General features: G+C 37.3%; 1 protein-coding gene across 1 annotated transcript in view; it reads left to right on the top strand.

The window, feature by feature from the left end:
- LOC117296238 (protein phosphatase 1 regulatory subunit 37-like) overlaps nt 1-15,978 on the top strand; it is a 60,944-nt gene extending 44,966 nt beyond the window's left edge. Inside the window, exons 6-12 of the mRNA XM_033779096.1 lie at nt 667-817; nt 2,166-2,311; nt 4,541-4,663; nt 7,724-7,865; nt 10,355-10,521; nt 12,403-13,348; nt 14,352-15,978. Of these exons, the coding sequence (XP_033634987.1) occupies nt 667-817; nt 2,166-2,311; nt 4,541-4,663; nt 7,724-7,865; nt 10,355-10,521; nt 12,403-13,348; nt 14,352-14,449 (1,773 nt within the window). The 3' untranslated portion in view covers nt 14,450-15,978. The remainder of the gene's footprint in view (nt 1-666; nt 818-2,165; nt 2,312-4,540; nt 4,664-7,723; nt 7,866-10,354; nt 10,522-12,402; nt 13,349-14,351) is intronic.
- Nucleotides 15,979-23,192: the final 7,214 nt, after the last annotated feature.

Below are 23,192 nucleotides of genomic sequence, written 5' to 3'. Positions count from 1 at the left end.
CCCATGTCCGAATTAACAACTGCAGCTTGGGTCACCATTTTGTAATGCGTTTAAAGCATAGGATTTTCATAGCAACGTCCCCTAACAGCCACAGTAGTAGCCTTTAAAGGCAGTGGACACTATTGGTAATTGTCAAAGACTAGCCTTCACAGTTGGTGTATCTCAACATATGCATAAAATAACTAACCTGTGAAAATTTGAGCTCAATCTGTCATCAAAGTTGCGAGATAATAATGAAAGAAGAAAACACCCTTGTCACATGAAGTTGTGCGCATTTAGATGGTTGATTTCGGGACCTCAAGTTCTAAACCTGAGGTCTCGAAATCAAATTCGTGGCAAATTACTTCTTTCTCGAAAACTATGGCACTTCAGAGGGAGCTGTTTCCCACAATGTTTTATACCATCAACCTCTCCCCATTACTCGTCACCAAGAAAGGTTTTATGCTAATAATTATTTTGAGTAATTACCAATAGTGTCCACTGCCTTTAAGGCTGCAATTTAGACCCAGCCGAAACCGCGGTTTTATTAACAAATGTTTATTTCTGGAAGGGAGGTAAACAAGATGGTTTCAACATGATAACAATTGATTGAAATTGAAAACTAATCTTAATCTCAGTCTCTATCTTCTTATCGCCAATCTCTCAATTCGTCTTCCCTCTTGTCAGGTCTCGTCATTAGAATGTCTCGATATACGCAACACCAATTGGACCGAGTACAGCATGCCCATGCTAGCGAGGGCGCTACGTGCCGACATCACGTTATCGGCACTACACATGGAAGGGTGCAATATTTCAGGGCGACCTCTTTTCTTGCTATGTGAGTATCAGCCTTGGTTGTTGGAGTGGAAAAGAAAGATTTACATGCCTTTACATTCAATTTTGATTCTTTCTCCTTTGATACCCTTTTTAAGGGAGGTCATTGGTTTTTTTTTGGAAAGGGCAAATTCATTTCCACTCTCTCTAACTCAGTAAACACACTAGGTGAAAGACAATTTTTATAACAGAAAAGAGTTAATCCCTGCAGTGTGGGAGTAGAGGGTACTGTGAAAATTTGATTGCAACAATATGTGGCAATATTAAGCTTAAAGACAACCCTTACAAAAGATAAGAGTTAATCCCTACAAAATGAGAGTAAAGGGTACTGTGAATATTTGAGAAAAATGAGAAAACTTGAGAAAATGATCTGTAAAACCCATGTGAATACAAAGACAAATTTTAGTATATTTTTGATGTTAGTGATTTATAATATACAGCTTCCTATTGATTTTTTCAAACGTCGTTGCCAAAAAAACCAAATCATACCCGCCTCATGAGCAGTTTGGGACCTTGAAGTGCCTGACATGAATGTGAAAATGATTCATCTATTTCTAGCTGGTGCACTTCGCCCGTATTAGGAAAGGTTTCATGATTTCTGTTTTTCTATCAAAGATGAAATCCCTCCAGACTGAATTCTATTACTGGGTAATCCTTTAAAGAGGGAATCCAAGGTTAAATTCGAAATGATTAACTCGTTCTCCTACTCATGAAAATGGGAAATAAGTACTTGGGTCTCTAACGTTACATTGATGCTAATTGTATATTAAACCCTTCAAGTGCATTTTTTCCCATTTTTTTTTTTTTTTTTTTTTTTTACTTTCATGGTGTCACATTTCATGGTCTGTTCATTTATGTACAGAGAACTTTCAATTCAAATTTGAATTATGATGACATTCAATTAAAACGGCATTGAATTTGAGCTGATGACTGGTGCAGAAATTCCTCTTTGGATTGATCGTTGTACAGAGACATTTGTTATTGCTGTCCGATGACAGAATGCTTTTATACCACTCTGAAAAAGTATTGAATAAAATGATGTTGTACTCAATCGTAATGTGAGGTCAGGGACTTGTTACTTTTTCTTCATTTCCATGAGGATTTAATCTTTTGGAAATAATGCATCTCAAAACTCAATTTGACCTGTGAGCCCCTCTTTAATGAATCATTTATCTTTGCAATTATCTTATTAATTTCTCCCATGTAAATGGCTTTTAAAATTCCAAATGCCATAATATTGATTAAAAAATGTATACAGAAATACTAAGTCAATGCTCAGTGGAACTTATTTTTTTTAGTTTCATGAATTTGTTCGTTTAAATTTTTCGGATGAATTTTTCGTTTCTACCCAGTAATGGCATTGAAACAGAATACCTCTATACGAGACCTCTATCTTGCTGAGAACAGACTGGTGCCCTCAGATGCAATACACCTTGGCAGTATGCTCAAACACAACAGAGGTGTCAAGCTGCTAGACCTTAGAAATAACCACATACAGGTAAATGTGAAATTTATATCTTGACTGTAAATAGAGATGTCTAAGGGCTGTGTCACATGAGGCAATTTACAGGTCCAGGCAATCTAAAAGAAGAGAAGGCATTCACCTTTTAATGTTCACACATATTTTTCTTTGGGGATCGTAAAGACATTGTTTGAATAATGACTCATGTGCTACCAAAGTTGTTCTGTAGCATGCACTGCAGTTGGTTGCCTCCAGGTTGCCTCCAGGTTGCCTGTAGAAGTTACCTCGTGTGACAAGGCCCTAAAATAGCGGTAAAGACATCTTGCAGACTCTAATTGTCCATAGTTTTATGAATTTAATTGTAGAAAGGATTTCCGTACTTGAAGTGTGTGAAAAGGATAAACAATTGTGATGAGTTGACACCAAAAAGTATCTCTGCACCAAACCCTATTGTTAAAGTTGACAGTGGTTTTTAGTATTGTTGAGACAACAAATTGCTGCCCACAACCTTTTGTCTTTTGTCTGTACCTCGTTCTCTAAGTTTACATTTTACCTGAAACTGGAAATGAACTGTGCAAACTATTCTGAACAGTCAGAGGGTGATGGGTTGAAAGGAAGCTTTAGGATGTGCTGCTTATGGGCATGCTTGTTGTTATGTTCAAATCAAATTAAGTTCTAATCTATTTACACCAAGTTGTTATTGATTCAGCCTACAGGCTAAATTATTAACAATAACACTTGTTCTTTCCAGTTCAGGAGTTTCTGTTTTTTTGTGTTGTCTTGTTTTTGCTTGTTAAAGACGTCACTTAATTCCTGCGTTTGTACTTAACTAACAACAACAAAACAAATCATGACATATGCAGTGTCAGTAAAAGCATGGCTTCATCTACATGTAACAATCAAATATGTTGTGATTTGCCTTTTCATGTTTCTATTTCTCAATAAGCTTAATATGCATTCAGGCAGTGATGTTATCAGAATCAGATTAGTCTGGTTTACAGGAAAGACATCAAATGGATACTGATATCAGATATGAATAGACCCCCTTCAGGCCTTATATTTCACACACACACACACACACACACACACATGAAGGCATTAAATAGGGGTAACTGTCTTCCATGATCCCTGGTCATTGCCTTGGTGCCCTATGAATTGTTCCAGTACAAGTTTTCATAGAGGTTTCCTTTGCTAAAGCCCGGTTCATACTTCCTGCGAATGCGAAGATGATACGAAGGTCGACGTCACAAATTCACAACCAATAATTCGCAGCAGTTCAACTTTGCTCAACTCACTTGAGAATATCGCTGCGAATGGAGGGTTGTGACATCAAATTTACGTCAAATTCGCTTCGCATTCGCAGGAAGTATGAACCGGGCTTAAGGATAAATTGTCTTGCCCCTCACAAGAACAAAGTATCAGGCCTGTCATAAGTAACAGCATAAATTTAAAGACTATGTAGAGACAGTTGATAAATGGTTTAGGGCAAGCTTTTTTATAGCAACCTCCGGATGAGCAAACCCTAGTACCATTGTGCGTTACACACTCATTCAGATTTGTGTGTATGGGTGTTCACCGTCTGTTATGATAACTATTCAAAGGCTTGCTCCAAACCATTTGACATGCTACTGTAGTCTGAGGAATTCAAATCTTATCAGGAATTCAAATTAAGCAGTAGCTTGTGACTGAGCAAGTCATTGTACCAGGCATTATTCAAATCTAATTCGTAGATGGCTTATTCAGAAGAGAATCACAGAACATTTGATGTATGCAATTTCATTTCTTCAGTCCCATCCCTGAAGAATTCTGTACAATCTACTCACATTGAACTCTCCACTCAGTCAATTCAGCATGGAACTGACCCTCCCTCCTTGCTTCAATTAAATAAACTATCCTGTCTAACCTAGTGTCAAATACTCCTTTAACAAATCTATCAACTGTCCTTGCCCTACCGCTGGTTTAATTCGGATGCCATTTAGTTTCCATATATCCCCCCCCCCCCCCCCCCCCCCCAAATCAAATATGACATTTCAGACAGAAATATTTCAAGGGATGTTTTCTACTGTCATCATCATTAGATGGTGTAAGTTTTATGTAAATCTTTGATCTTCACAGTTTGTTTTTCTTGCCAATTCTGTAATGTTCCTTTGTCTTTGACTACACAAGCATGATGGTATTATGTCTGAGGTATAACCCACCAGATCAGATATCACTGTTATGGACAGTGGTTTTTATGGTTTTTTTTTTTTTTTGTTTTTTTTGCAGGATGCTGGATTGTCCCATTTATGCGACGGTTTACTTGATCAAATGGAAGGGCAGTTAATGACGCTGGTACTGTGGAATAATCAACTCACCCAGAATGGAATGACACATCTTGCTAGAGCTTTGGTATATAATTTTTATAGTATTTCTTTGTTTTCTTCGGCTGTTTACCTGTAGCTGTGTTTGTCCCTTGTCTTTCAGTTTTGGTGTGTGATCAAGGGTTCCCATTTAGTGGGCCTGTGTACCTGCTCAGGGTTTCCCTTTTGCAATGATGTCAGTTTTTATGTATTTGTGCAATGAAGGTTATAAAGTAAAATTTAAGAAAAATAAAACAAATAACATACACAACTTTAACACATCTCTGTTCAATCTTGATTAGTTTTCTTTTATTTGATGTAAATAAGTCTTGAAATCTCACAGGAGAGTAACGGGAAGTAGTTCGGAGTTCGACTCATGATTGTCACGAATGGTTATTTGTGTTGCTGAGAATTTAATGGAATCAGATTACCAACTAATATACCATGGGATTGATATTGTCTGTGGTGGTTGCCTGCACATTTTGCTCAGCAAATGAATTTGCTGGACCCTGTTTATACAGGTTACGACTTCTTGTTGAATTTGTAAAAGTTCAAGTAAAAAACCACTGCACAGAGGTAGAAGCTTTTTCACAGTTTTCTGAATGGAAATATCTCCCTGTCATCACAGACAGGAAACATTTATTTCATACTGACTCAGCAATAAGAGATACATACATTGTAGAAAACGCAAATAATTAATCAATACATATCACACTATTTGATTTACTGAAAATGAATGTACAAGTACATAAAGTCAATATGTAGTAAAAAATGAAGCAAACAATGTCACTTTTTTTTTTTTTTTTCAAAAAATATTCTGCCCAAAGTCCCACATGAAAGTTGGATGTCAAACCTTATTTTAATTTATTTTAAAAAGAAATACGTAAAATAATTTGTTCATTTGATTTGATAAGATAAGACTGAGACCAATTTTACTTGACTCATTAGTTTTTATTTTAATATGGTTTTGATTTTGTTCCGATGGCCCTTTTTGTTTTTGTTTTGATTCTGATTCTGATTCTGATTCTGATTCTGATTCTGATTCTAATTATAATTCTTATTCCAATTTTGATTTTGTTTTGGTTTTGATATAAGTTGACAACTTGCAGCTGTATTCAATGAAAATGACATAAAATATTCCCAAACATGTAATAAGTACTTTTTATAAAAAATGTGAAATACTCTTGTGATCAAGTAAAACAAAAGTGAGCTTTATCACACTATATGTCAACATCATAGAAATAGAACCTGGAGAACGCTGAGTGTCTCATTGTGCGTGCGGTTTCGTTGTGAGATCATTTTTATGGACACACATACGCCATTTTTGTTGCGCGTGTATGGCAAAATATTTTGCCATACAATTTTGCCGTACAATGACATCATCATTGACCAATGAACACACTAGAATCGGTCTATGTGCGCTGACATCTTGCCATACACGCGTCTCATGCGATGATAACTTTGCCATACGCGCGTATCGCACGGTATCGATATGCTGCGTCTACAGACGACACAGAGGGTGGCCGAGCTATGCGTTCTCCGGGTTCTATTTCTATGGTCAACATACATTGTGATGATCGTGTTACCACCCTTTATAAAGGCAGTGGACACTATTGGTAATTGTCACAGACTAGTCTTCACAGTTAGTGTATCTCAACATATGCATAAAATAACTAACCTGTGAAAATTTGAGCTCAATCGGTCGTCGAAGCTGCGAGATAATAATGAAAGAAAAAACACCCATGTCATACGAAGTTGTGTGCTTTCTAATGCTTGATTTCGAGACCTCAAATTCTAAACTTGAGGTCTCGAAATCAAATTCGTGGAAAATTACTTCTTTCTCGAAAACTATGTCACTTCAGAGTGAGCTGTTTCTCACATTGTTTTATACTATCAACCTCTCCACATTACTCGTAATCAAGAAAGGTTTTATGATGATAATTATTTTGAGTAATTATCAATAGTGTCCACTGCCTTTAAAGTAAGTCTTCCCTGAACCAATATACCGGTTGGCTAAAAACCAAGTCAAGTAAGTAAAGATTTGTATCTGTCTGAGATTTGCAGTAAGTGTCCTACGTTGGACTTGAAAGATAAGTGTCACCGTTGGGGGGGGGGGGGATATATTGGTGATGAATCCTGAGAATAAGGAATCTTGCAAGTGAATTGGATTTCGTTATCAAAAGCCCTGCCGTCGATTTCACAAAGAGTTAGGACTCGTCTTATCTCGAGTTAGGACGAGTAACTCGCCCTAACTTAGGATTAATCTTAAGGTCTGCATGCTACAGTGCAGGGTTGGGACTCGTCCTAAGTCCTAAGATAAATCTTAAGTTAGGAAGAGTTTTGTGAAATCGACAGCTGTTCACATTAAAGAGCCAATTCATGGAAATTAAAACCCCAGGAGATATTTATTTTATACATAACACATAGTTGTGAGTATGAAACAAATTATTTATTATTGCTCGTATTGATGGCAGACTTAAAGGAACACAATGCCTTGGATCGGTCGAGTTGGTCTTTGAAAAGCGTTTGTAACCGTTTGTTATAAAATGCATATGATTAGAAAGATATTTTAAAAGTATAATATAATGATCCACACAAGTATCACTCGAAATTACCTGGTTTTCCTTTTACCTCGTCTACAAACACGATCGGCCATTTATGGGAGTCAAATTTTTGACTCCCATAAATGGCCGACCGTGTTAGTTCGCAAAGTAAAAGGAAAACCATGCAATTTTGAGCCAAATGTGTGTGGATCATTTTTTTACTTTTAAAACATCTTTCTACCCATATGCATTTTATAACAAATGGTTACAAACACTTTTCAAAGACCAATTCGTTCGATCCAAGGCAACGTGTTCCTTTAACACTGTTAGGCGTAAAGTGGGAACTATCTATTTTGAGGCCAAGTCCGAATTGGCGGCTACAGCTACGGCTGCGGCTGTTGCTAAGGACGTCCTATGCCTCAACACATGATGACGGGGAAATCTAGCCGTAGTCGTAGCTGTAGCTATACCTGCCATTTTCGACCTTGCCTTATCTCTGTTACCTCCTTATTCTTTATTTGATCTTTCTTCAAGCCCTTATTTTAATTTGTTTATCTCCTCCACAGCCTATCCTAAACAATCTGGAGACATTAAATCTGGGTCAAAATAATCTTGGCAATGATGGAGTGCACATCCTCAAAGATGCCCTGATGAAGAACCGCTCGCTGCTCAGACTGGGGCTGTATGCATGTAGATTTGGAGATCAAGGTAAGATGCAGCCATACGCAGTTCATTATAAGACCATGCAATTCCTAATACTTTGATCTTTTTACCTTTGTCAAATGGCACTTCTATGATGGAGAGAAATATTTCAAAGGGCACCAAGGCAATGACCTGCACAGCTGTAAACTCTTCTTGATTCAACAGAAAGTTCTATTAAAATAAACAAATCTTCCATATTCTGATGAACAAATTTGGAAATCTCTCTGACTATGAAAACCGTTTTCCCCTGTTATGTTGAATATAATTCTAAGTATTTTGTTTTATGCCCAATTTGTCATGCCCTTTTTGGCGTGCACCCGACAATTTTTAAAAACTGAAAATCCCGTTATCCAGATTCAGTAGAATGTCAGTGTTAATCTGGACATTCTGATACAGTGGGGAATCCTACTAAATCAAGACGTAAGTCTACAATTTAATGGGAGAGTAGTCTGTTGCCATTCTACATGGTGACGAAGACCTCTGGTAAAGTAAACATGAATTAAAAAGATTCCAGTTACCATGCGGCTGGATTCATCAGTTGACGCCATCCGGGAAAACATTAACTCTTTTATTGGATTCACAGATTTCCATCCATACAGCCACTCAAATCAACTTGGCTGGTTTAGACTTACATTCAGCTGAAAGACGTACTTATAATTGTTTGACGCAAGTAGAGACACTCGGGGGGGTGTCAAGTTAACTTGAAATGTGTCGCATAAGTCCATGTTACATTAGCTAATGGATTACTGTATATACTGAATGTATTATGCAGAATTGGTAGAGCTTACAAAATAGTCGCAGACAGTGTTCAGGAGTTGTGTGTAAAACTGTAGACATGAAATGACAAACCTTTGAAAATAAGGGAATCAATGTGTGGTGAAGAGGTTTTCAACTAGTGGTTTAATTCCAACGAGGCCTGGTTCTTGATAATTTTACCGAGACGAAATTATAAAGAACCAGGCCTTGGCGGGTGTAAACCACTAGTTGAAAACCGATTCAACACACTTTGATTCCCATTCATAAATACCTTTTCGGTCAAAAACATCATCACTTTTTGGTCAAAAAGTAAAATAAATGCAAAAATTATAAGTGTTAAATGATTTCTTTAAACACAACACCCCTCCAGCTATGAAATGGTAAGGCCCAGTCAAGGCCCTCGGGTTAACAACTCCTTATAAGGGAATGCTATGCGCGTCGCGCGTATCGCGTGATGTGGCACAACTGTTTCAGCCGTTGCTCTCGACCAATAGGAATGAACAAAACTGTCTTATAAGAACAGGTGCAAGGTCGCGTGTCACGCCCATAAATTAACACTTTTTACCGGTCATAAACAAAGGTTTATACACACCCACAAGACGCGCTCACCACCAATAGGAATAGCGAAACTGTCTGAGGTATTTATGAATGTGTGTTTAAGCCATTGCGCCAGCCAGCAGAAAATAGTGAAAAACCATGCTCAATTTTCAGCTTGTAAATGCACTGTCCTTAGTTTTGATTGTAAGAACTTAAATCAGCAGATGCATTTTTTTTTAGGATTTCAGATACAGTTTTCTTGAATATGATTGCATTTCAGAGGGAAATATTTCACAGAAAAAAAATGGTTCTAGTATGCACCTTGAAAGTTGGTTTTCTCTAAACAATTTTATTAGATAAAAAAAAAAAAGTGGGGGAAAAACAAAAATTGTGGTTTTTAATCAGTGAGAATGTGTTTATAATACCAAGCATCAAGGGAGATCTTGCTTTGATTGCTTCTCACTCATAACCATAGCAATAATCCCACAGGTAATTTGTTCAATGAGAGTCATCATCATCATCATCATCAACAAGATTTGCAGATCACTGAAGCTGCTACTTTACAAGAAACTGTACACCCCACTCTTCGCTTTGGGAATACAATATTCAATAATTCACTCACTTAAATTGTGTCATATCAATGGCTGTCTTAGCTGAGCGATCTAGTTCACTGAACCCAAGCTCTGATGTTGTCAGCAGCAGAGTGTGGGTTCAATACCCGGTCATGACACTTAAGCCCTATAGCAAGGCACTTAACCATAATGGCTTGATAACAAGTTGGGAAGGCAGAGAATTCTGCTCTAGTGACCAGCGAGGGTCCTAGTGGACGATACCCATGCCTGCTTTCTTACAGACTGTGAAGGGGGTAACCCTGTTTCAGCCCAAGAAGTAGGTGGCAACTTGCCCCTGGTGGAAGTTTATTTGGGTTGAAACGCAATTGTCAGCCAATGATGTAAATTATGTTTACCTCATTGGGGGCGCTGTGGCACTTGTGACGACATCCAGTGGCTGTGAATGTTGTGAGAGCCAAACATTTTTGTATCAACATAGAAACTATCTCACATTGGTTTGTTTATTTCTTGTTTGGGCTTTGTGGCCAATAATAAATTTGTCTCCCATTGTTCCCAGAATTAAAAACAAAAAAAAACACACAAAACAGGTCAAACATTGAAACCGAAATTGTATGTTTTCTGTTAACTCAGGCACAGTCGCACTGGCAGAATTCGTCGCAGACAACTGGCAGTTAGTCAGGCTAGATCTGCGGGAGAATGAAGTGCGAACCGGCGGTCTGATGGCGCTGTCCTACGCCATGAAGGTCAATAAAGTACTGCTACGTCTTGACCTGGATAGAGAGGTCAAACGAGAACAGGTTTGTTTGTCTGTCTGTTTGTTTAGATGATCTTCCCAACAAGGGAACTCGGCAAACTCCCACAAGGGGATATAAATATCAAGCTGGCAACAACCAATTGGTTGTCACAGTGGACATCCTCATACTCATGTTGTTTCTAATCAAATTAAAAAATGGTTCTCAAATGGTTTCCCTTGGTCTTTTGTTCGTGTTGGGCTCCAATTACTTCCAAATTGGGCTTCAATTTTGATGAAATTTGAGGATTTCCTTTGAAATTGTAGCCCAATTCAAAGAGCTGATTTAAAGCACCAAATATTATCTAAACATAATAAAGAAATCACTTTTTCCAGGGTAGTTATTTTATTCCAATTAGCAGAAACCTGGTTTGTAGTATTTTTATGTGTGAGAAATTTTACTCAGTTTCAATAAAGCTGCTTGAGCAGAAATACTGCTGAAAATTTCTCAATGAAGCAACAATTTTGCAGGAAATGAGTAACAAATGGTATGAGCTAGTATTTTGGCTGTGAACCTTATTGTTCTGGAAACCAAAAGTGTAATGTGTTATTTTATTAATTGTAACAAATATTTAGCTAATTTTACTTAATGTGTGTGTGATGTAAACTGTTATTTGAATGATATTTTATTATTGTGCATTTTTTTAATGCGTATAATTTCGTTACTGATCCGTATTGTATAAGTACGTTTCTTTGTCATATGCATTTTATTTCCCCAGTGAAGGATTTATAACAACTTTTGTTCAATCTATCTATTAAACTTGACTTTGTGCTAAAGCAGCTCAATGAACTTTGGCCTTACAATACATTTGTCTTGAAATATATTTTCTCTCCTCTCTTGTCACATCTCATTTATAATTTGATCTTTTTTGTATTTAGTTGACCACTTAGTAACTATTGTGAATCTATTTGTTTTTGAACATTGCTTTCAGATAAGTATCTTTAACACCGTCTTAACGTAAATAGTGAATACTGTTAAAAATGAAGGGTTGAAGCTGCTGAATGAATGCATATGGAGTGAGCACTGACCACACACCTTGTGGAAACAGACCTATGACTAGTGAATGCAGGGATCATACTACAAGTGTATTCAGAATCCAACAACCACACGTATACCAACAAAATGAGTTGGAAAAAAGGAATTGATTCTTGAATGTTTCAAGGTCCCTTGTGCTCTCGCTCTGTTTTACTGCGCTGCATTTCTCGTCCCCGATGCTTGATAAAAATGATGCGATTAGATTTAGAATGTCACTAGTGAGTGGATTACATACTCCACATGAAGCCTTTGCCAACCGACTGAGAGTGGGGCATAACCAGATTTGGGTTTTTTCCCCTGTATATGTTCGGAATGTCTGAACTGCCGGGGGATGTGTGTGATAACATTTTTCCATGTTCACTGTATTTTTGTTTCAGGTTATTTTAAAGTAACTCATTCAAGAGTTGTTTAAGTTTTTAAAACAAATTTGTGGTAAACGCATTGACTGATGCATATTTCAAAAGCCACAACGTTGAGGTTGTAGTGCTGATGTTCTGTACTTGAGTTAACTTGCTTTTGGTTGGTTGCCTCTTTAGTATGGGTTTAACATATATTATGCTGGGTAGGGTTAAAGTGATGGTTACGGGTAAGATTGGGGATTGGATCAGAGTTAGGGTTAGGCTTAGAGTTTGGGTTATGGTTTGGGTTTGGGTTGGACTGTATAACATGCTGAAACCTCTCTTACATTATTATGTTCTCCAAAAAAAATGTTTGGTCAATCTAAGATTATTTACAAATTTACCCAGTCAGTTTCCTTACTTGATTGTTAAAAAAATACTGTCGATAAAATAAGAAACATTTTCTCTGGTATCATTCTAATTTTTTTTCCTCCGACAATTAATTTTTTGTTAGATGCGAGGGTATGAGGATCTTCAGAAAAGCCTCCACAGTGAACTCAGCGGACATATTCAACGGAACCGAGAACTCAATCGCTTAGGTGAGCCGCTGAAACCTCGGCCGACCAACTCCTCGCCGCAAGAGGGCGACGAGTCGTCGAACACTCAGCAAACCAATGGGACAATGAAAGGTGACGCTGACATCATTCAAGAGTCTGAGGTACCAGATAACGGACCTCAGAGTCCGACAACGAGATTGAACCCTAGAACTCTCAATGTGAAATATGTCGCTGATCCGTCGTCCCTGCCTGTGGAGACGGAGGCGACTACCGCAAACAATGACCCTCTGAACTTGGTGAGTTTCGATGGGGATGTCTCGGTGAGAACCACCTCCCAAATGTCTTCCAGGAATGATACTGATAGCAGCACAAAGACGGAGGCTATGCAACACCCTCCTCATCCTTTAAGCAACGATAACTTCTTGAGGAGAGACTACAAGGATGACCTTGACTCCCCGTCTGACCTGCCTGTAGCTAACAGCATTCATCTTCTGACTCATCCCTTGCACGCTGCAATGGCGCCCGCCTCTCCTCTCATCCTCTCTCATGCCACCATGGTCATGGGACACGGACCTTTTGCCGATTTCCCAAGTAACACACCATTAACCAATGTAGACTCGGACTTGAACTCTGCTGCAGAGCAGTCTCTTGACATCCCAAGTGTAAATAACGAACCCCTGGCAGAATCGTCGAGTCTCGATGTTGACTCGACCGCAACGAAATCTGACTTCAGTCCACCAACAATATCCACCAATGAGAAGGCAAGTTTTCTCACAGATCCACTCAATGTGCTTGGGAGTGGTGACAGTCAGACTGCCGGCTTATTCAATGGCTCTGTAGAGCCAGGGCACCAGACAAACACAGAGAGTGAAGTGTTGTCCGAACCTGTTAGTGAAAAAGATGGTATGTATATGAACAACTAGAATAATTTATCACAAAATGAAGAGTTTTAAAACAGTTTTCTTAAATTTTCACATATTTTGAATATCAGTTAAAGTAAGTTTGCATTCAGGGCCCAATTTTGCGTAACTGCCTAAGCACAACAAGTAGCTAAGCACCAACAAAATTTGCTTACCAGAATAAGGTTATCATTCGAAACACCATGTCACATACACCGTTTGTGACTGGTATTCTGCTTATTCTGCTTAGTAGAAAATTGTTAAGCAATATTTTCTGCTTAAGCATCTCCATGAAGTTTGGTCAAGGTTTGCTTGTGTCATGTGATTCAGAAGCATTTGCAGAGAATGCTTTACAATTTCTGTGTTAAGGCGGAACTAAACTTGAACAAATAGTACTAATTCTTACTAAGCATAACTGTTTTTCTAAGCATGATTTAGCAGAGAACCAGTCACACAAACAAAACACAAACGGCCTATAGTAACCGCTGGTAACCTGTTTATGCGATGCAAAATTTAGCAGAAGACATGGTATTCATGCTTACCAGTTCAATATGATGGGGACACAGTTGTTGACTGCTATTACCATACACTGTCTACAACAGATCAAAATGTCCAACTCATTGCATATTGTCAGGATATGTCTATAATTTCTCTTTTGTAGTCATTGGCCGCATGTTTTGATTGTCGTTGTGGCCATTGAGCCATTATTAGGTTGGCATGGCAACAGATTAAAAATGCTGCATTGCCCGCAAGAAGTATTGTTGTGTTTTTTTTATTTTATGATAAAGCTTGATTAAAGCTGAAATCGATTAAAAGCTGATTGCACAAACTCAGCAGCTTTTATGTTTTACTGACACATGTTATTTAACCTGTAAGGTTTTAATTTATAAACATCTCAGAGATCTTGTGTTATTCCACAGCAGATAAGAAATATAAGAATTTTATTAATTTATGCCCACAATGAATGTTAATTGTAATATTTTGTTTTCTCTTTTTGGTTGCTATAGCAACGTCGTCTTCATCAGTAGATGATTATGAGAAGGAGTTGGATCAGATAATGGCCAATGTCAGGACCTCCATGCGACCAGACGTGACATCGTCATAACTCACACTGGCTACCCTGATCACTCAACCCCCAACTAAAAAAACAAGAAAAAGAGGAAAACTCAAAGAGGAAAATGCAGCAAGAAACGTCACACGTGTATGAATCAAGCTTGATGAGTTTGAGAGTTTTGTACTTGCACACTGACTGGGAAGGGTTTTTGGTCAGTCAGGATTACCTGCTTAGATGTCGACCACTTGTAGACACATCACATGAACCCTGTGTACCATTTTAATTTTGATTGTCATTCTTTTTATTTTATTTTTTTGCGGGGAGGGAGTGGAGAAGAGCATGGTTGGGGCTCAAATTATGCAAATTATGTTTTCGAATTGGAGAGTGGGGTTGGGCCTCAACCTTTTAGTACACTAATTGAGTGTGTATGTACTTGAGTGGCTTGAACTGTGTCTGCATTGCATGTAATGCATGCAGAAGGACACTGAAGTAACTCCCCACCCCCTCCCCCACACCCCCAATGGTGCAGTGGTAGATGATGACGTCAAATGCTGAGAGTCTGTTGGCTTGAAAAACAAGGGTTGGATAGTAGCAACTATGTTGATGTAATGTTGTTATTTAGCAACTCATGATAGCGTTGGCTTGTGTCCATGTGGGTTGAAGTGAATGAATAATGCCAAGTGAACAACAACTCACAAACACTCTTGCGTCATCTTGTCATTACTTTACAGTTTTGAGTCTGGAAAGTTTAATTGAACTCTTAATTTATTCCAACCTCGTCACTCCTACCTCACTTTCCTCTCACCTTGGGCCAATTTCATAGAGCTGTTTAAGCAGAAAAAAAATGTCCTAACAATTTTCTGCTAAGCAGAAACATCCAGGCTACCGGTCACAAATGTTACATGTGACATAGTAGTTTGACTGGTAACCTTATTCTGGTAAGCAAAATGTTATTGTGCTAAGCTATATGAAAATTGGTCCTGTTCTCCTGTATATCTTGGGTTTTGATCAACTGCGATGGGTTATCATATTAATTGGTGGTGGTGTTAGTATAGGGGTATCTTTCCTCGTCTAACACCTCTAGGACCATGGTTGAATCACACTGAGGCACTTGTGGATTGGGTTTTCAGCTCCTACCTGATCATCTGGGTTTTCCCCTGGACTAATTCGTTGGGGTTTTCCTCCCACATCTAAAACTGACACTTCCTTCCCCGTCTGCTCCATTTGGTTTATGGCCAGTACAGTTAGTTAGTTTACTTTTCAGAGAGTCCTTGACTTCACAATCAGAATAAATGAAATGAAGTTGTTTGAGAAGCTTTCTCCAGAAGACGATCAGAGCATACTGGATCGAAACGTCAATTTGAAACCTACTTCAACCTACTTTTCAGAACCACCCCAACTCATTCAGTAGATAGTCAGTGCATGGTGTTACTGCAAGCCTTTCAATATCGTATTTCCACCATGCAAAGTTTCAAATCCTACTTGTTTTAGAATGTAATACAAAGCGATGTTGACATTGAAATAAAAATGTCAAAAATTAATCTTTAAAAAAAATTAATAATTAAATAAATAATATGTACATGAACATTTTCAAAATAATATTTATTGTGATTTTTTGTTATACTTATGTTCATATTAAAACAAATCCAACTTTGATTGAAATGTCTGAGGATGTATATTAAAGAAAATATGGTTGTAAAATAGTGTCCCTGCATAACTGTACATTTGAATTACCCAACCTCTGGGAAAATTTTGCACAACTCTGCCACTGTACATAACGACACGAAACCAAAAATATATACATAACCGTTCTTTAGAAAAAGGTTTAATTTTGAGGCAAATGTCCAAGATGATTTCATCTACAAGATGTATTCTTTTATTGCTACGCTTGTACAAATGTGAAGAAAGAAATAAGAGTTACAGAATTGAATATTTTGTGCAGTTTTATGAATTCTGAAATTAAATATTGTGGGAATGTTGTTTGTTATGAGATGTATATATAGTGGTTTACAATGTTGGTGACCATGCAATATACTATTTTCACATTTAGCCGATGTAGTTTTTTCCAACACTTTCTATTTCCAGTGTTATTTGAGGAGCCCAATGGCTAGAGAAAGTTTGTATCTAGATAAATGTTCAATGTAGTCGAGTTTAATAAAAGCCAGTTTGTAATAATCACGCCTGAGCATCCCCACAGAACAGAAATAAAATCACAAAAAAAAAGAAGTTTTCAATTCAACAAGTAGAAAATGCAGTTACTGCATGTATCACACTACTTTTATTTGTTATCATTTGCCAGTTTTTAACATTTATCTAATTGATGAGTGATTAAGGTAGAGAACAAATAACTATACATGAATTCAAAGTGATTGTTAATCTTTTCAAACTTTCTCGAAAATAAAACCTAAGGCAGTCGATAAAACTACTGGTTTTTTATCAAAATCCTAACAATGTGTTTGACATAGAAGTGCAGAGGTATGTCAATATTTGGAGGGAATCCAATTATTGTATTGAATGTGTGAACAGGCCTTGAACGTCGCTCTTGGAGGGGCAGAGCAATTTCCCTCTGATAAGGGGCACTTCTATGAGAACAATGTAAATTTGTATTTAAACTTTGCAACGGGCACCACGGCAATTGCTGTGGTTACCTTGGGTGAAGTCCTTTCTCTAATGCTTACAAATAAAGAGAAAAATGTGTTAAACGCCACGTTATTCAGACTACAAGACTTGCCATAAAAGATAACCTCACAAATCTGTGATGATTGTTACCTCAGTTAATTTTATAGAATAAGTTGAGAGACCTGACTTGGCAAAGTTTCAAATCCTATTAGTTATATCTAACAGGAAGTCTTGCTTTGTTTCCGTCTTCTTCTTTGTTGTTTCGCCCTGAAACTTAAACCAAAGGAAACCTGAAATGGTATCCATTGTTAATAACACCCTAAGGTGAGGGAGAATGGGGGACGCCTAGCAGAAAATCCATGACTATTTTTATTTGAAACTAATCTGCCATATTCACTCACTTACTGTTTTTTCCCTACAAAGTGTCTGTCTGTCTGTATTCTCACTTCCATAATGTATCACACCAGATCCATAATTTTTTTAAGTCTTCTGGCACAGACCTCATGTCTGCCATCAATTGGATTGTTAACAAGCCAATCTAGAATTCACGGCAGACACTGCAAGACTTCTATTATTCAAGATTTATCTTTCTGTAACCCAAAGCAAGGCCAGCGTACTTGTAAAACAAGAAAAAAAATGCACCGGCTGTTTCCCGAGGGACATCTCCTGAGATTTAGGTGTATTTGAGAGAAAGTGAGACGTAGTAGGAATTGAAGTAGAACCATCCTTGATGGTATCAGATCAGATTGCATCGCACCAGAAATTGAGTTTAAAGGATGAGAAGTTGAATTTTCTCAGTGGCTGGTCTGTAACGTTAATTGCATTCCACACACACAAAAATGTCTGGGTCGGAAGGGGAATCGCAATTCAGCAAATCTGAATACAAACCCTGTCTGGAATACAATCATAGATGTAATTATGATTCAGCATGCAAGATGAGAGTCTCGGAACATGTTTCATCACAAGGAGACAAATTCGTCCGTTTTTTAGACTCTATGTTTGTTGGTCTAGTCGAAGGGAATTATTTCAATATGGTGGATCTTTAATAAAAGACATGTTTGTCTTATTTGAATGTTGAAGGGCTTGTTTGATCAATGGAATAATTAACTAGTATTTAATTAAAAAGCCACATTGGCAACTAACAACAAACAGGCATAATTTTTTGTTTTTTTCATATTTTTTTCCCCTTTTAAAAATTAGCATGTAGTTATTTCTGTGTAACAAGCGACTGAAATTTTTGATACGCAAATTCCTTAGGCTGTATGTGAAACGCTGGAGGAGGTAATCAAACGTGATATGAGTAAATTATGGAATTCAAATTCCTCAGAATATTGGAATTCAGAAGGCTAGTAAATTTAATGATATGCAAACTTGGTAATGCAAATAATGTGGTGGCGATTTATTTAATATTCTGGTGTGTTCGGGTGTTAAAGTCATATGGGATTAATTTTTATAAAGCTTTTAGGCACAAACAAGATTGCCGAGCAAGATAAATATATTGCTGAGCAGAAACAGGTTACCAGCCAAAAAGACATGTCATTCACATAGTTATGACCGGTGTCCAGGTATTAAGTTTGCTTAGCAATGTTTCATGCTTATATAACAGGCTTATGAAATTTGTCTCAATTTCATAAATCCATTGAGCAGAAAATACTACTTAATCAAAACAATGTAAACCTCATGGAATTATAGACGGTTATTTGTTTCCTCCAAGCAAGATTTTTCTGCACACACAAGTTTTTGTGTTTATAGACTTTACGATGGGCCTCGCTGATGAGGTATGATTATTGGATGATATTTGAAGCTTTGTTTTAGGTGTGGGCAGTAAGAACTATTGACAACAGTTTGAATACAATCTCTTCTATCTGGTCATATCTTTGCAAAGGTCCTTTCACTTTCCTTGTCTTGGGTTCAGGTCTCGTTACAATGTACTGTAGATCAAAGAGGATAGTCGAAAGGTTGAATCTTGTTTTCTAGCACCCACTTTGCAATATACTTGCACATGTTGTAAATTGCAATACAAACTTTTTGTAGCAAAAGCTCAAATCGTTTCCTGCGCCAAACCATACTAGAAATATTTATCGGCTGTTATCTGTGGTTTTTTGCTTCTGTGTTAGGTGTGATGCAAAATTGTCCGCTATTTCCTTACCTAGATCCATACCTTTAAAAAAGTGTTATTTTAGCAATAATTAATTGGCAATTACTTGTTTTGTGTCTGTGAATGTGCCATGGAGCTTAGCTGAATGTAATTATACTCTTAAAATGAAATTTATTCTTATTTTTATAGTGGTTTGGGAAAAATTTACATTGATTATTTTTCATTTATTTTTTTGTTTATATTTAATGCATTTATTAAATGGTTCTATGGAATTTGGGACTAATTTGTAAGCCATGAAGATTTTGTTTATTACATAAGCCAAGTTATAATTGTTGGCTAAATCTGTTAATTTGACAGGCTATAAATTAAGCGATCAAACATCAAGGCTTCTTTTATTTTGTTTAATGTGTAAACAACTTCTGCCAAAAGTAAACTTATTTTTGATGATACAAATTATTGTTTTAATTTTTTTTTACAATCAGTTCACCTCATGGTGAAACTCTCAAGAATAATCCTGAACACTTTTGCGGATGGGAGGTAGAGGTCAGCTCGCCATGCCCGTTCTAAATTCCATAAAAACATTGTGATATTTTGTCAGCGAGTGGATTTGAAAATTAATGCCAAAAGAGAAGCGTGCTGCAAGCTGAACTGATTTTTTAATAGAGTTTAGCGGGTATGAGCGTATTGTCTGGCTGATACCTCACCGTGAATGAAATTCAATCACCAGTTAGAATGACCTAGTTGCATAATGTCTTTCATTCCTTGAAATTTCACCACTTCAATCAGATTAAATTATTCCTCTCGACACGTAAGATTTTGTTCATCAATGAATATTAAGTTTCCATCTGTTTAAAGGCAAAGTATACAAATTGTTTTTGGAACCATTTGATTTGTTTAATCCTATGTTCAAAACTAAGCTGTGAAAATATCATTTCAAAAGGTGGTCCCAATTTTGAGGTATTGACCCATTTCACCTGACGTCATAATCAGAAAAATCTGGAATACACCATACTGGTGGGCAATTTCACTGTGCGTTTTCATATATAACCCTATGCTGTGCGTTATGCAGTGAAGTGCGCATTGTAGGCGACGCTGCCTTAATACACGTAAACCCAACTTGCCCACCAACATGGTGAACGTGTGACGCAAGGGGTCAATTGCCCAAAAGTCCAGAGCGAACATGTCCACGGATTAATAATCCCTAATAGGAATGCACAATCTGAAAAGCGTGTAACGCTTCTGAGATTCTGAAATTTTGGGGCATACAAATTGATTTCTTTTTACATAACGGCATTTCTTCAAGGTGAAATGTTTCTCAAAATGCTTTATGTTATCAAGCGCTGCTTTAGGCTTCTAACCAAAAGGTTTTATATTGCCGTTAATTTTCAAAGTGATTACCAAACAAATACGCTCCCTTTAAATGACTTAAATGGCATTGATGTATGACCCTCTGACAGCAGCACATTTCATATTAATCAGGAATTGTTCAAAGTAAAATTTCTGATGACTAAACTTTGCTTCAGTTCTTTTTTTTTAATAGATGTTAAATTTGCATCGGGGATAAAGAATATTCATTTTGGTTTTACCCATACACCGATGTGTGTTAGCACTGTATACTCAGTACTTTCCCTAGTCCTGTGAAAAAATATCACAGGCATGTTACTCGGGTGGGATTCGAACCCACGACCCTTGCAATTCTAGAGCAGTGTCTTACCAACTAAACCACCGAGATTGCCCAGTAGCTAGAGGCAGTTCGAATCCTATGTTTTAGCAGCGGGTACTGCAAACGATTTAATAGATGTTAAATATGCCTGTAATTTTTTTTCACAGAGCTCGGGAAAGTACTGAGTATACAATGCTAACACACATCAGTGTATATGGATAAAACCCAAATGAATATTCTTTATTTTTGTTTCATTTCATTGCTGTATGTATAGTATTAAATTTGTTCATCTTTACAAAAATACAAGGGAATTATTTGTTAAGTTGTCTGTAGGAATCCTCTTCAATGTCGTTAATTCTTTGATTTTAAAAGCAATGAAAAACAGTATTTCTTTGCTTTTACATTTCAGTTTATCAAATTAAACATGTTTTGAATATATTATTCGATTGTTATACAATTTTAATTAACGATTTACTGACAATGGCGCAATTTGTGGGTATAACTAATTATAAAGATGTAACTTATGTTTTGAAGATTAATTCTTTACTCAGTTTATTTTCGTATTAACTCAAATCAATGTAAAACGTCAGAAAATTAAAGAAATGTGTAGATAAACTCAAGAAAAGTCTTGATGAGACAAAGAAGTACTGTTTCTGTGGCCTTTGAATCGTGTATGTATGCGTAGACCAGGGTTCTCCCTTAATAAAAATAGTAGCTTCTTATATAGCGCGTGTATCCGTCACTCAGTGACGCTCAAGATGCTTGAACATAACAGTATTTTTCTGCAAGGTGTCTTGGACTACGTTTGAGTTATGAGACCTACTCCTTTTACATAGCACCATTTAACGGTTTACAAGGTGCTGTGGCGCAACATGCTGCTAATCAAACCAGGAACACCGGGGCAAACCCCTTCTCTTTCTGATAAGTGCACTGGGTTCTTTTACGTGCATTACACAACACACGGGACCAACGGCTTTAGGTCCCAAGGGCGAAGCATCATGGTTAAGTGTCTTGCTTAAGGACACAGGTGTTTCGACCGGGACTCGAACCCACACTCTGCTGATCAGAAACGCCAGAGTTTGAATCGGGTGCTCTTAACCGCTAGGCCATGACACTCCACAACAGTGGTCCGCTGACCAAATGCCAGTTAAATCCCTTGAGGAGCAAGCAGTCAAGTGGTCCAGAGTTAACACTCTGTGTTAAAAAGCATCCAATTTAATATAAAATATGGACATGTGAAAAAGCTAGGGGACCAGCGAAGGCATAAGCTTACTGGTCCTGCTGGCTAGTGACTGATAAAGTAAAGGGCAAACCCTGTTAGGCTTATACACTTATGTCATCCAGCTGCTATCGTTGAGGTAAAGAAACAAAACGATACGTCCGTGTGATGCCCAGGATTGACCACAAAACAACCTCCTTTTGAAGGCACACTAATACAGCCCTGTTATGTGCAAAATGGCATTTAAGGAACCCTTTAAGTCTGTATATTCTTCAACCGCGAGTGGATTTCACAAAGCTTCGTATGAAGATGGTCATGGTGAAAAAACTCCGCTGTATAAACAAATGTTTTGCCTGAATGCCATACTTTTTGAGAAAGGCAAAAAAATAGTTCATGACGCTTTGACCCTTAATGGCTTAAAAAAGAGAAATGCATAAAACAATTACTTTTGATCCATTATGAGACCAAAAACTGGAGGTTCTAAAACTGGAAACCAAATGTTTTTATTTTTGTTTCAACAATTATTGTTTATGACTCCATTGACATTGATCTTAAAGGAACACGTTGCCTTGGATCGGTCGAGTTGGTCTTCGAAAAGCGTTTGTAACCGTTTTTTATAAAATGCATATGGGTAGAAATATGTTGTAAAAGTAGATTACAATGATCCACACAAACATGCCTCGAAATTGCACGGCTTTCCTTTTACCTCGTAGACTAACACAGCCGGCCATTTCCGACCATGTTAGTTCGCACAGTAAACGGAAAACCACGCAATTTCGAGGCAAACTTGTGTGGATCATTGTATTCTACTTTTAAAACATCTTTCCAACCATATGCTTTTTATAAAAAACGGTTACAAACGCTTTTTATAGACCAACTCGTCCAATCCAAGGCAACGTGTTCCTTTAAACTTTAAACTTTCACAAGAGTGTTTTTTCCTAAGTTGGTTCACATGAAGTGCATATACTGGCTTTGACACCAATGTTGTCCAAGTGCTTCAAGAGTATCATTGATTGACAAATAAAATTATTATGTCTGATAAACAATAAGTGGTACAAAAGTCCCAGACTTATATGAACATGATTGTTTATGCATGTACCATAAAGAAGTCTAGAACCCAATCACAACAGTCAACTCCCAAGTAACTAATAATGTCACGGAATTACGCTGTAGTACTTTGACATTTGAATGACAC

The sequence above is a fragment of the Asterias rubens genome, chromosome 1 (assembly GCF_902459465.1).
Source record: "Asterias rubens chromosome 1, eAstRub1.3, whole genome shotgun sequence".
Classification (NCBI taxonomy): Eukaryota; Metazoa; Echinodermata; class Asteroidea; order Forcipulatida; family Asteriidae; genus Asterias; species Asterias rubens.
This window is presented reverse-complemented; position numbering and strand designations above follow the sequence as displayed.